Source organism: Mus caroli, chromosome 3, assembly GCF_900094665.2.
Source record: "Mus caroli chromosome 3, CAROLI_EIJ_v1.1, whole genome shotgun sequence".
Taxonomy (NCBI): Eukaryota; Metazoa; Chordata; class Mammalia; order Rodentia; family Muridae; genus Mus; species Mus caroli.
This window is the reverse complement of record NC_034572.1, coordinates 120781408-120795264: the sequence shown is the minus strand read 5'-3', so window position 1 is coordinate 120795264 and position 13857 is coordinate 120781408. Positions and strand designations below refer to the sequence as shown.

At 43.5% G+C, this 13857-nt stretch overlaps 1 protein-coding gene and 1 pseudogene across 34 annotated transcripts in view; both read left to right on the top strand.

Moving 5' to 3' along the window:
* Window positions 1–1695: 1695 nt before the first annotated feature.
* Window positions 1696–13857, top strand: part of Ank2 (ankyrin 2) — a 583460-nt gene continuing 571298 nt past the window's right edge. For 11 of the 34 annotated variants that reach the window (XM_029474820.1, XM_029474797.1, XM_029474817.1 and 8 more), the window contains exon 1: window positions 1697–2317. In XM_029474820.1, coding sequence (XP_029330680.1) covers window positions 2246–2317 — 72 coding nt within the window. In that variant the 5' untranslated portion in view covers window positions 1697–2245. Of the gene's footprint in view, window positions 2318–13857 lie in introns of all 34 variants that reach the window. The other 23 variants (XM_029474834.1, XM_029474832.1, XM_029474829.1 and 20 more) reach the window with 5 other exon arrangements.
* The window catches only part of LOC110291922, a 19106-nt pseudogene continuing 8230 nt past the window's right edge, over window positions 2982–13857 (top strand).

Below are 13857 nucleotides of genomic sequence, written 5' to 3'. Positions count from 1 at the left end.
GGGTGCTTTATACCTGTATGCCACCAAACCTAGGTGAGGACTTGAGTTTCTTTTAATGGAGAGGGAGGCACAAGCAGTTGCAATGATAAACCTGAGCTACGTCCTCAGCACTATATCCATTAGTGTTGCCTTGCACATTCTAGGCAAGCATGATATCACCGAGCTATCTCCCCAAGCCCAGACATGTATAATTTCTAGTGGGCACTTGAGAAACTGTAACACGTAGAAAAAGTTTGTGCTTTTAAGTTATCAACTAGAAGTCAAAGCATGGCTTCCCAACCTTCCAAAGAACCTTAGCAATGATTCTTGGATCTTTAACATTTTCTGGATATAATAATATTCAAAGGTGCTGGGCCGTGCTCTCGTGGACTCTGCCTTCAAGTCCTAGGTGAGCCTCAAAGAATAAACAAGTGAATACAAATCCCATCAAGAGGAGCAAAGTGCACAGAAGGGATTCAGTAAGGAAGATGGGAAAGGAAGGGCAGGCTGTCGCGTCCCGGACACGACATTTCTCTTTCTAGATCTGTTTCAAGCTGTGCAGTGCACAGGTACGAACATGCAGACAGGTTTTATGCTGTGTATATTAGAATGTTGAGCCATGATGGTGGTGTGAATGAGAAGAATAGAGAAAATGCAGATGTGATTGAACTGTAAAAATCAATAAGATCTACAGATGATCAAATTTGGGACCCCAGAGCATCAATAATTAGTGATATTTCTGAGGATTTGTCCATCTGGGTTGCAGGACCATTTGTGTCTTCTCATGGTGACCAGCCTGTCCCCTAGTCCCTGTGTGCAAGGATGTTCCTGGCTCGGTCTACCCGTGCTGGGACTTCAGGCCCTGACCATGGAGCTCGGCTCTCTTTTGTTAAAGCTGGAGATATATCCGTGTGGAGGTTCATAGGAAATGGAAAATAAATGGCAGGAGAGAGGACAACTCGTCTCATGAAAGTCATTTTGCTAGATTTTATTTATTTATTTGTTTGTTTGTTTGTTTATACATGGTCCCATGTACCACAAGCTGGCCTCGAACTCACTGTAGAGCCAAAGATGACCTTGAACTTCTGCTTCTTCCGTCTCTGCCTCCCAAGTACTGGGATGGCAGACATGCACAGCCACACCTAGTTTATCCATAGCGGGGGATCACACCCAAGGCTTCATTCATAGCAAGCAAATATGTGATATACTGAGCTACATTCCTGCTCTTGCTGCTATTAAAAACAAACAAATGAAATTTCCATCTCAGTGGGACATCACTAAAGAGGTACTTGGATGGCGATTTTCCCTTCTCCTGGTAGTTCCAGCTTTATTCCAGGGAAGCAGCAACCCAAAGTAGGCCAGCCATCCCGCAGCATGCATGACTTGTGCCACAAACCATTGCACGGGTCTGCTAAACCTGGTCCTTTGGTCCCAACTCTTCCAGGATCTATGCAAGTGTTCAGGGTACCTTAGAGGAAAGGCAGCCAAGTCATCACCGGGAAGAGTAGCTGGAAGGCTCTTTCTCATCGAGGAAAAGGTGGGGAAGAGGAAACGCCCAAAGCGTGAAAGATACACAGATTGTGACATTTCACCCTCCTCAGTTCACATTGGACAGGAGCTAAGGTCACAGAGGTATTCCACATTCTGGTCACTTCATATAAATGACTTGTTCCTCATCGGGAGGGAGTGGTTGGGAAGGACAAAGAATGCGCTAGAGGTGGGTGGGTGGCTCGCCCACGCGGACAGGAGATCTGGCGTGTAGCGGGTGTGAGAGTGAATGGGAGCGGAGCGGGCCCGCGCTGGGCAGGGAGGAGCAGCAGCCAGGCCTCCCGGGGGACGTCTCCCGGGCTGCGGGAGCGCAGCCGAGCTTCTTATCCCCACCCACCTCGCGAGCTCCAGCAGGCAGTGGTGCATATAGACATATTTCTGGGAGCTGTCCATGAGCTCATCGCTCTCCCGGCGCGCGGCGAAGGAAGAAGCCCTCCTCTTTCTCCCCGCGCCACCAGCAGCAGTCGCTTAGCGCGTGTCGCCGGCCCAGCCTGCAGCCCACTCGGCGCGCCATGGCCCCACGGCACTTCGCGCGGAGGTAGGTGGGCTCGGGCAGCAGCTCTCCACGGGCGATCGCGGCCAAGGCCGACCTTCTGCGGTCGCCTAGAAGCACGCGGATCCCCGGGTGAGCCCGAACGCCGCAGGCCGGGAGCGGAAGAGACGAGGACACGCGGGACAGCCGGACTTGACCGAGGGAAGGAGTTCCGAGAGCGTGGACATGGCTTCTCCCACCTCCCCTGGCCCGGAGGGAGGGGCCTGCACCCCGCAGAACCCCCCGCGGATCCGTCAGGTGGGTGCTGGGTGAAGGGGGGAGGTTGTCCCCCACGTCCTCGCCTCCCCCAAGGACCGGGACATCGACCTCAGGGGACAGGGGCTGGCCCCACAGGGGACCCATTCATGCGAGCTTGTGCACTTCGCCTGGCCCAGGAGTATTCTTGAAACCTTTTTCACCGTCCACTTTGCACTAACGCCCCCTCAGCCCCCCAACCCCTACGAGCGCGCCTTCCTAAACCAGGCGTGTAACTTCTGTCCGTACACACTCAGGCACACCCGCAAACTGATCTCTCTGCGCTGCAAGGAGGCACACACCCAGCTGTCACATGACCTACTGCAGAGCTATACCGTTAGAAGCCACTCAGGGTGCTAGGATGGGGCTGTAGCGCTGAATGGAGTTTTCTTAGGACCTTTGCCAGGGATGGCTGCAAACGTTGGCTTCTCACCCACAGGAGAGAAGGGACTTCAACTTTCAACACGGCTACCCCAACAACTGCAGTCATGTAGTGGTAGGGAAGGTGTTCATGCTCGCCCTGCATCTATACTCACACAGTTTGCCCAGCACTCCAGCACCGCAACAAGGGCTTGCCCACTTGTCTGGCTGTTTGAATAAGTCCTATTTTTTCTGTCTATGTTATATATACGTTAATAATTTTAAAAGGGAATAGTGGTCCTCCGGCATGGCGGCCCACGCACTCCAGAGACTGAGGCTGGAGAATCCATGTGAGTTCGAGGTCAGCCTGGTCTGCCTAGGAAATTCCAGGACAACTGGGGCTACATAGTAAGACCCTATCTCTAAAAATGAGGCGTGGTGGGGGCTGACAGGGTTGGGAGCATGGTACTCCATTCACTAGTGGTCTGAGATTTCATGGCTAGGCTTTCTGCACCTGCCACCATAGCCAGGACCTCCTCCCTCGCTTAGCTCTTAGGTCCTCACAGTGGTAGGTTGCCCTCCTGCCTGTTCAAATGGCATTTTATTCTGAGATATGATTTGCTAATGGCAAGGAAGGAACCTCTTTACCAAAGAGAACTGGATTCCTATTTAGAAACAGAGTATATGGTAACTATCAGACAGAAAGGTAATTCCCAACAGAAGGGAATGCTGTCTTTCCTAGTACTGTGAACTTTTTGAAGAACACTCAGAACCCCCTAATTTATGAATGGATGATAGGAAAATTTGGTTAACACTTAACAAGGTCTTTGTCTCATTTGGCCCCTGATATCTCTAGGTAGAGTTGCATTACAGTATACTCTTTTAATGGAGGTTTTAAATGTAATACCTGAAAATTAACAAGAACTTGTTATGTCAGCCTGTTTCCAAAGGAATTGCTAGAATTTGAAATCCTTATGGGGCCAGGATTCTAGTTTTATGATAGTATTTTAAGTTGCACTCCAAGTTATTTTTTTTCCTTCGGAATTGTGAGAACAGGTATTAAATCTGGGTTCGAAGTAGTTATGCATGTAAGAATGAATATGATGTTACTGTTTTCCATGTAAGAGAAATCGCATGCTAAGCAAAAAAAATCATTTTTATAACTGTACTGGCTAATTTTGTTATTATGTGCGTGTAACACTTAGATGCAAATATTTAGGAAGTAAAATGTTAAGTATACTAATTTAAATACAATATAAGCACACACAAATACTTCTGTGAAGCCTTATTCTATATTTAGAACACTTTTACTGACCTTAGATATACTAGGGATGAAAATAGTTACTTGGAAAAATTTGCCTGAAAGGTCACTGCTGTTTCGTAAAGTGGATCCTTTACTGAGAAGACCTCATTAGAAGCTGTGTAAAATGACATAATGCTGTAACATCGGAAGTTACCATGATGTCCTCTGTGCTGGGTTTTGGTTTTTTTGACCTTCCATTGGTGATTGGTGCATTAATTTGCATAGGATGTAGAAATGGGTTGCCCAGATTGGTCATTGCCCTTTATCTGAGTCAGGTAGAACAGAAGTACTGAAACCTCTGGCTGCAGAGTGGAATCTCCTCTGTTTGTCTGCAAGTGATTCTAAAGAAATTAGAAACAGCAAAACAGAAGATGTAGCTGGATCGTCCAGCTACATGACGAGCTGTCGTGTGTTCCAGTCACACTGTGTTGTAACTGTGTCACAGTTTCCGGGACACGTTTCTTTGTGTCCTTCATTCTTTATCCTGTGAATTCTGGGCTTAACTGGGTTAAAATATGAACCTTCTTCTCTTGCTGAGCTATATGGGGAGAAAAGCATAATTAAAAAGCACAGAAGTCCAAAGGAGTCAGAATTATAGTTAAGCAAATTAATGTCTTTTAGTAATACACTCATTAATCATAATTTTAATATGTGACGAAAATTCTGAAATAAAAATATTTTTCAGAAGTTCTGATGTGTATATAGCAAATAGAATTGGTAAACTAGTATGTTTCATTAGTAATTTGAGTGAAACTATGCTATGTTGCCCAGCAATGGTGCCTGACTTCAATCCCAGCACTCAGGAGGCAGAGGCAAGTAGATCTCTGAATTTAAGAGCCAACAAATCAAATTCCAGAATAGCCAGAAAGGTTTTCTACACAAAGAAAACCCGTCTCCAAACAAAAAAAAAAAAAGAAAGAAAGAAAGAAAGGAAGGAAGAAAGAAAATGTGCTATGTTGAAATTCACTTACTCATTCATCAACTTTTCTCCTTTTTTTAAGTTAGAGAAATTCTTATGTTGTATTTTGGGCGTATTTCCCAGACTCCACTCCATTCTCTCTGGTTCTGTTGAAGATAGCGTTTCCCAGAGCCCAGGTGGCCTCCGACTTGGTATATAATCGAGGATGCACTTGAACTCCAGATGATCCTGATTCCAGGGGTGAGCTACGGAGCACGAGGCAAAGGAAAGTTTGGGCCCTAAGATAAGGAGCTGAAGAAGACAAGCTGGGGATGGGGACACACACCTGGAATCCTAGCCCATAGGAGGACAAGACTGTCTTGAGTTCAAGGTCAACCAGGGCTAGAGAGAGAGGCCTTATCTCAAAAAGAAAAAAGAAAGAAAGAAAAAAAGAAAAGAAGGCAAAACTGTTTCTTATTAGTAAATACAGATTTTTAAATTTTATGATGAAGGCATCGTTGGATGGAAGCATCACTGAAATTTTGAATTGTCTATGGGGTCCTCTTCAAATTTCAATAATATGGATTTTTCAGTATTTTTTTGATAATTTCTCTAGTAACAAGCCTAAATAATACCTATATTTGCATAGATATAAAATTATCAGTATATGAATGAATCCATTTTTATCACTTGCTATATTTTATGCTCTTGTTTAACTATTTAATATACTATTGGATGTTTATCAAATACTATTTTTAAAACTTGATCTTTTAGGTTAAGAGATTATGCTATTATTGTGTGTGTGTGTGTTTGCCTGTGCATCCATGTAGTGTACGTGTGGGTACACATACCATGGTGTCCATGTGTAGAGTCGGTCATGAGGATTGAACCAGGCCTGCAGAGAGAGAGAGCGCTTACACTGGCTGAACCATTGAGTAGCTTTGGATTGAGATTTTTTTTTTTTTTAGAATTTTTATATCATGATACAACATAAAATATCTGATGCACTTTCATATCTTTGAATAAAGTGGTTAAAAATGTATGTTTCTAAAAATGAGAGTCAAGGAAAGATGATCTTAACTGCATTTTTGTCTTTACTGAATGCCCCTTAGAAGAGAGAAAATCAAAACCAAAACCAAAACCAAAGCATATCAATATGCTGTATTATCATGCCAATAAGAAAGTAGTTGTAACAGTAACAAAAGGAGGAGGCTGCCTAAGGTATAACCAGTGAGGATGTCTTCTGGCTTCCGGGTTAAATTTTCCATTTAAACACACACACACACACACACACACACACACTCACACGCACGCACGCACGCACATGCGCCAATAACTCCAAACAAGGAAAAAAAAACTCTCTCATTTTATATTCATAATAAAGTTCAGAAGTGTCCTTTGCTTCTTTGAAACTCGTAAGTCAGGCCAGGAAGACAGATACCCTGCACCGTCAGCTTGTGTTCTCTCATGCGTCTCTCTGTGTGTGTATTTATTTCCTTTTGGTACAAAGGACTGACACCATGGCCTTGCAGCGCTAAGCAACACTGTATCAGAGAGCTACCCCACCCCATGCTTTTTGTTAAGACAGGGTCCAGGCCAGGTCCACACTTGCTTTCCAGCTGAAGATGGTCTTAAATTTCTCTTGCTGCTGCCTCTACTCCCAGTGCTGAGATTCTAGAAATGTGTCACCATGTCATCATGTTACCATGTCACCACCCCTAATTTTATGAGATGATCAAACCCAAAGCCCCTTGTTTGTGGTAGACAAGCATTTTATTAACTAGTCTCTAAGCATCCCTCACCCCCATGATTTTAAGATAGGATCTGGTTGTCTAGGCTGTCCTTGGACTTGTGATCTTTCTGCTTGAGCCCCCTAAAGACTTGGGACAAGGAACATACACATTATGAGCCCTGTGTTTATTTTTCATTCATTTTCTAACCTCATAAAAGAAAGGGTTAAGAAATGATGCTTTGGGTTAGGCCTTTAATTTTATCACTTGGGAAGCAGAGGCAGGCAGATCTCTTAGTTTGAGGCCAGTCTGGTCTATAGAGTGAGTTCCAGGACAGCCAGGGCTACACAGAGAAACCCTGTCTCTATAAACCAAAAACAAAACAAAACAAAACAAAAAACAAAAAACAATAAGCACAAAGAAAAATTTTAAATTTAAAACAAGTTAAAATGTTCATACATTGCTATATTAACTTACTGCCTTTCTCCCATCCCTTTACTGTCCAAACTCTATTATACTCTTCCTAAAACTCCAACACTTCGTAGAACACGAAAATTCAAAATATAACACCTTTTTGTTCAGTAATGGGACAAAACACAGAGCTTTATATAAGATGTGTGTGTGTGTTTGTGCCTTTAATCCCAGCACTCAGGAGGCAGAGGCAGGTGGATTTCTGAGTTCGAGGCCAGCCTGGTCTACAAAGTGAGTTCCAGGACAGCCAGGGCTATACAGAGAAACCCTGTCTTGAAAAAACAAACAAACAAAAAGATGTGTGTGTGTGTGTGTGTGTGTGTGTGTGTGTGTGTGTGTGTGTGTGTATCCCATGAGCCTGACAAGTCTATACAGGGCCTACTATAGGCTAGGGTGGTCTAGAACTTGCTATGTAGACTAGGATGGTCATGAATTATTGATCTTCCTGCCTCTCTCTTCATAGTGCTGGAATGACAGGCCTGTGTTTCCATGCCAGGTTTTACATTTTGCTTTTAATTTGTGTACAGTAAAATTCTCTTTTATGTAGTTTAACAAGCTTTGACAAATGTTCAGTGTATAATGATCACCATCTAGGTACAGAATAATTCTACTACTCTGTAAAATGTAACACTCCCTCTGCCCAGCACTCCACCCACATGTGACACCTGCCAGCCAGGGTTCTGTTCTCGCTCTGACTCTCTGTCTCTGTCTCTGTGTCTCTGTCTCTCTGTCTCTCTCTGTCTCTCCATGTTTTCTTCAGAGCTGGACACTGAACACAGGACCTGGTATATGCTAGGCAACCTTACATTTCGCCTTTCCCAGAATGTCAGATAAGTAGCATTACCTGGAATACATCCAGTTGAAATTGATTTTTTTCCACTCAGCCTGTAAAGTCCATCTAAGTTATTGCGTGTGTCAACATTTTATTCCTTGCTGTTGCTGAGTTGTATCTATTGTGTGGTCTAACATTCCTGGCCATTCACTAGATGAATATTTTGGGTTGTGTCCAGCTTAGGGTAATTATGAATGAAGTTGCTATTAAATATTATTATATAGGTTTTCGTGTGAGTATAAGATTATGTTTCTCTTGGATATGTTTTTGTCTAGGAATAGGATTGGTGTGCTGGATAGTTTTATGTCAACTTGACACAAGCTAAGGTTACTTAAGAGGAGGGAACTGCAATTAAAAAAATGCATCCAAGCCGGGCGTGGTGGTGCACGCCTTTAATCCCAGCACTCAGGAGGCAAGGCAGGTGGATTTCTGAGTTTGAGGCCAGCCTGGTCTACAGAGTGAGTTCCAGGACAGCCAGGGCTACACAGAGAAACCCTGTTTCAAAAAAAAAAACAAAACAAAAAAACCCAAAAACAACAACAACAAAAAAACCCAAAAAGACTCACCTAAGTGGCGGGTTTTGAAGGCATGAAGAGGTCACAAAGAACAGACTGGGCACTTTGAAAGGCCAGGAGAAGTCATTGGTAAAGAGGCAGCCTCATTAGCAGTGGAAAGGGGAGTTTTCTTGATCAATTCCTGCATAACAAATCACTGCAGACACGGGAGCATCATATAGCAGCAACCAAGCATTTTTGCTCACTAACCTACAGTTTGGTTAGACTGAGGAACCAGCTAGACGACTCCTCAGTTGGGGCAGGAATCATCTAAGCTGACACTTGTCACATAGCTAGTGCTGGATGGGGTCAGAGCCAAGCCCGTGCGTAGACACTGCAGGAAGGGAGGGATAACCATTACCACCATGACACCCACCGTGAAAGAGCACCAGCTACACCGTGAAAGTAGCACTGTTCTAAGCACCTTCTGTGACTAACCAGTCTATCAACCACTGATGGAAACTGCAGGTACAATTATAACCCCCGTTACTGATGGGGTGAAGAAGGCACAGTAGATTAAATAATCCGCTTGTGTCATGCAAGCAAATGTCAAGGGCCAAGACTCAGGCCCAGGCAGCTGTGTGGCAGGAGCCTCCTCTACTGTCTCCAAGAGCAACAGGATGGCTAATGGTCAGTGCCAGGGCCAAGGATGAAAAAGTCAGTAACTGAGGTAAATAGTATTATAATGCAGTGAATTTTTACAAACCCAGACTTGTTCATCCCTGTTTTATTTAGTCTTTTCTATAACCATGACCAGGAGTCAGACCAGTTCCCATTCAGCTCTTCCCTGAATGCACTGGGTGAATCTTCTCTACACTGATACATAGCTCCCACTGTGTGGTGACAGAATGCTAAGTGTAAGAGTTCTGGGACCTTTTTGCAGAAGTGAAAAAGCATCTTTATGACATAGCTCTGGAACCACCCAACATTCCTTTGCTGTATTCTGTTGGTCAAGGTGTTCCAGGTCCACCTAGATTCAAGGAGAAGGATCCAGAGATGAGCATTTGATACATATCAGAGTTGGAGAGTAACGTCACATCAAAAGAACAGCGTGTGGGATGCTGTGTGAGCCTCTTTGAAAGTATGCCCCACTACAGAGAGTGGGTGCTAAGTTGACAGAAAGTAAGCTCGTGTCAAACCAGACTCAGCCTGGTATTTGCCATTGTGACAAGTGCTAGTCAAAAATTATTTTATAGGGGATGCTTTGTCACCTCTTCATGAATCACTGTATCAAGCACTACACTTGATTTGTGCCATCTCCTTAATAGGCCAGAGATCTGGATGTGGGTCTGCTTGTAAGTATCTGACAGTGTTAGGGCTGTGCCACCTTTAAGCTCAATAGACATCTGTACCTACAGCCACCCACTGTGGGTTTCCTCTGAGCATGTATCTTCCTACTGAGTGAGCAGTGCCTGGAGACAGGAGACTCAGTCACACATAACTTCCATCATCTTTTATCAACTGTTCCCTGGGAGTCAGGACACAGAGTTCCTGCCAAACAGATCTCAAGCATGTGGTGGGACTTCCCCTTGGGCCTGTTTGTATACTCTGAAACCCAATGACTATTTGTTGGGTTTAGAGACTGATAGCAAAGGCTGTGGTAGGCATCTTGTGTCAAATCTGCCTTCATTATGTAATAGTTTTGTAACTTTAGGCAAGCTACATAGCCTGTCTGTGTCTAACTTCACTTTGGAAGTAGAGGTCATACTGGTATCTACTGATACGATGGATTGTATATGCTTGGCTTAGGGTGGCACTACTAGAAGGTGTAGCCCTGTTGGAGTAGGTGTGACCTTGTTGGAGTAGACGTGTCACTGTGGTTGTGGTAAATAAGACCCTCATCCTAGCTGCCTGGAAGCCAGTGTTCTGCTAGCAGCCTTCAGATGAAGATATAGATCTCTCAGCTCCTCCTGCACCATGCCTGCCTGGATGCTGATATGTTCCCACCTTGATGATGAACTGAACCTTTGAACTTGTAAGCCAGTCCCAATTAAATGTTGTTCTTATAAGAGCTGCCTTGGTCATGGTGTCTGTTCACAGCAGTAAAACCCTAACTAAGACAACTGAATACAGTTTGTTTAAGGTTTAAATAATATACTTTTCATATGCATTTGGCTTAGTGCCTGTTCCTCGTAAATATTGGTTTTTATTGTTATATAGCAAATGCTCAATAAATATTCACTTCTTCACTTTCCTAATGACCACAGAAGGAGAAGCAGATGTTCTCCTGGGTGGTCGACACAAGCCAGCATTAAATTGTAAGATTCCCCTGTTGCTGTCTGAGTAAGCCTCAGTCAATCATGAACATTCATTTTGTAATCCAACAATTAATCTCAGGAATCAACTATTAAACCAAATAGAATTAAGCTTGCAGCTTAGTAGTGGCCTGCTTACCTTTACCTATCATACAGTATGGCCTTGGCTTTACTCTCCCAGCACTGCCAAAAAAAAGTTCTACCAAAGATTCAAAACAAAGCAAGCAAACACATAAACATTTGGGTGATATAGGATTGTATAAAGATTTAGCAGTTAGTAAAACATTACAGGCTGGAAATGTAACTCAGTAGGTAGAGAGCCCTGGCACTTAAACCAGGAGTGGTAGCATAGATGCCTGTAATACCAGCATTTTTGAGGTGGAGGCCAGAGGATCAAAAGTTTAAAGTCAAGTCAGGAGAGGCCACTCAGTGGTTAAGAGCACTGGATGCTCTTCCAAAAGGACCAAGGTTCAATTCCCAGCACCCCACTGGCAGCTTACCACTCTCTTTAACTCCAGTTCTAGGGATCCCACACCCTCACATAGACACAAGTGCAGGAATATTTAAAATAATTTAAAGTCATCCTTGGGAACACAGAGTTGTAGATCAGCCTGGAATACAAGCTTGTCTTCAAAATAATAGATAGATAGATAGATAGATAGATAGATAGATAGATAGATAGATAGATGCACATGTTTATATTGTGAAAAAAAATAATTTTGCTTTAATCTCCTGATTCTTACATTTTGGTTAGCCAATTGTTATTCACTATATTACAAGTTTTAAAACAATATTATTGTGCTTTTTATTTGTTTTTTTGTTTGTTTGTTTGTTTGGTGTTTTGAGACAAGGTTTCTCTGTGTAGCTCTGGCTGTCTTAGAACTCACTCTGTAGACCAGGTTGGAGTTGAACTCAAGGATCTGTCTGCCTCTACCTCTCAAGTCCTGAGACTAAAGTCATGCACCACCACAGCCACCTTCCTGTGCTTTTCAAGTTGAAGGATTTATGGAAGAATGTTCACAGATTTTTGTATGGGAGGAGTAAACTACTCCAATTTCAACCTCTACAATCCTCTAGTTCAGTGGTTCTTAACTTTTCTAATATTGCAACCCTTTAATACAGTTCCTCGTGTCATAGCGACCCCCCCATCCATAAGAATTATTTCATTGCTACTTCATAATTGTAATTTTGCTACTGTTATGAATCACAAGGTAATATCTGACATTTCTGGTGATCTTAGGTGACCCCTGTGAAAGGGGCAGTCAGTCCCTAAGGGGTCACAACCCACAGGCTGTGCTTTTGAAATAAACGTGTATTCTAAAGCTGAGTGTGGTGGTGCATAGTTTTAATCCCAGCCCTCAGGAGGCAGAAGCAGATAGATCTCCCTGAGTTCAAGACCAGCCTGGTCTACAGAGTGAGATCTTGTCTCGAAACAAAACAACAAAATGGAAGAACAGTGTGTAATTATTAAGTATAGGTAAGTCTTTGAAAGAGTCCAGAGGTGGGTCATTCCTGGGAGTACCATTGTTCCATCAAAGGCTGCTTTTTACTCATCCATATCTGACATCCACAACGTGGAAAACTCAAGGCGATAAACACAATAGGGACTTTTGACCTTTGGTATACAATTTCCAGTTAAGCTTTATTATATTTTGCTAATTCTTGTTTGTTTCCTTTTTAATGTTGCCTGCTTGCCTGGGGGTTATAACTGAGTGAGTGATAAACCCTGAGCTCAACTTCTAAAACGAAACCTAGGTCAGAAGACCTGGTGGTTGTTCTCTCTTCTGCCAGGTTCTCAGCCTGACTGAACTCAGGCTGTCTGTCAGCTTGCATGGTGGGGCCCTGTGAGCATCCATTGAGTACCCATGGAGCCATCTGATTAGCCCCAGGTAGTTTTTCTTTGTTTTGTTTTATTTTTAATGTGTATGAGAGTTTTGCCTCCATGTATATCCACTCACCAAGTATATGTCTCCTGCCCTCAGAGGTCAGGGGTGGGCATTGGAAAACCTGGAACTGGATTTACAAGTGGTTGTGAGTGCTGTATGGATGCAGGGAAAGTGCTGTACGGATGCAGGGAAAGTGCTGTACGGATGCAGGGGTCCCCTGGATGAGCTGAACTTCCCGGTCATCTCTCCAGCCCCCCACCCCCCAGCTATCTTTTCATAACAATGCTTTGGAAGATGTTTTCAATTCAGAACTTTTACGATGCTAATAAGGGAATTAATAGGGAATAACAAAGCCATAATAGAGTGGGGTTTGGTCACAAAGTTCTGTGCTTTTTCATTAGCAAGACTCAAATTCCATATTGTTATTTCCCAGCAATGCCTTTGCGGAGGTTTGTAAAATTCCTTGTCTTAGGGCCATTATCATTTATTATTATTTTTATGTCAGTCTTTTTTTCTTTCTTTCTTTTCTCAGTGTTAGGAATAGTTTGCATCATGATGCAAGCTATGTCAGTATGTTACCACTTAGCTACATCACCAGCCGTATTCGCTAATCCTATTTGTATCCACGTGCTTACATTTAAAGTATGGGGTTATCCCTCCATTTCTAGGGTGCTTTACTGCTGTCAACTTTCTATGAAAATCTTCCGTTATATATCTGCTTGCCCAACTAACAATAAATGTGAGTCTAACCAGCCTCTTCATAAATTTTATTTATTATTTGCCACGCTGAGGATTGAACCCGGGGTTTCTCGTATTCGTTTGTCTTGAGCGTAGATGTACTTGGCCTTGGTGACTGTTAAGCTAGGGTTGGGGTTGAAAGTGAGTATATAGGGTTGTAGCTGTTTTTGTTTTTGTTTTGGTTTGTTTGTTTTTTTAAGACACAGTTTCTCGGTGTAGCCCTGGCTGACCTGGAACTAGCTCTGTAGTCCAGGCAGGCCTCGAACCCAGAAATGCTCTTGTCTTTGCTGCCTGAATGCTGGAGTTAAAGGTGTGAGTCACCACTGCCTGGCTTAGATGTTCTAAACTATTGCTTTGTGGATCATTTCAGGATTGTTTTAAGGCTGCAAACTGAACTGTCTGGGTTGAGGTTCAGACTAGTAGCTCTTCTGTGAGAGAGTACTGGAAACGGCTCCTTTAGGACAGGGCTGGAGGGACAGAAGAGTGTCCCAGCCAGCAGCTGGAGGGGGACTTGTC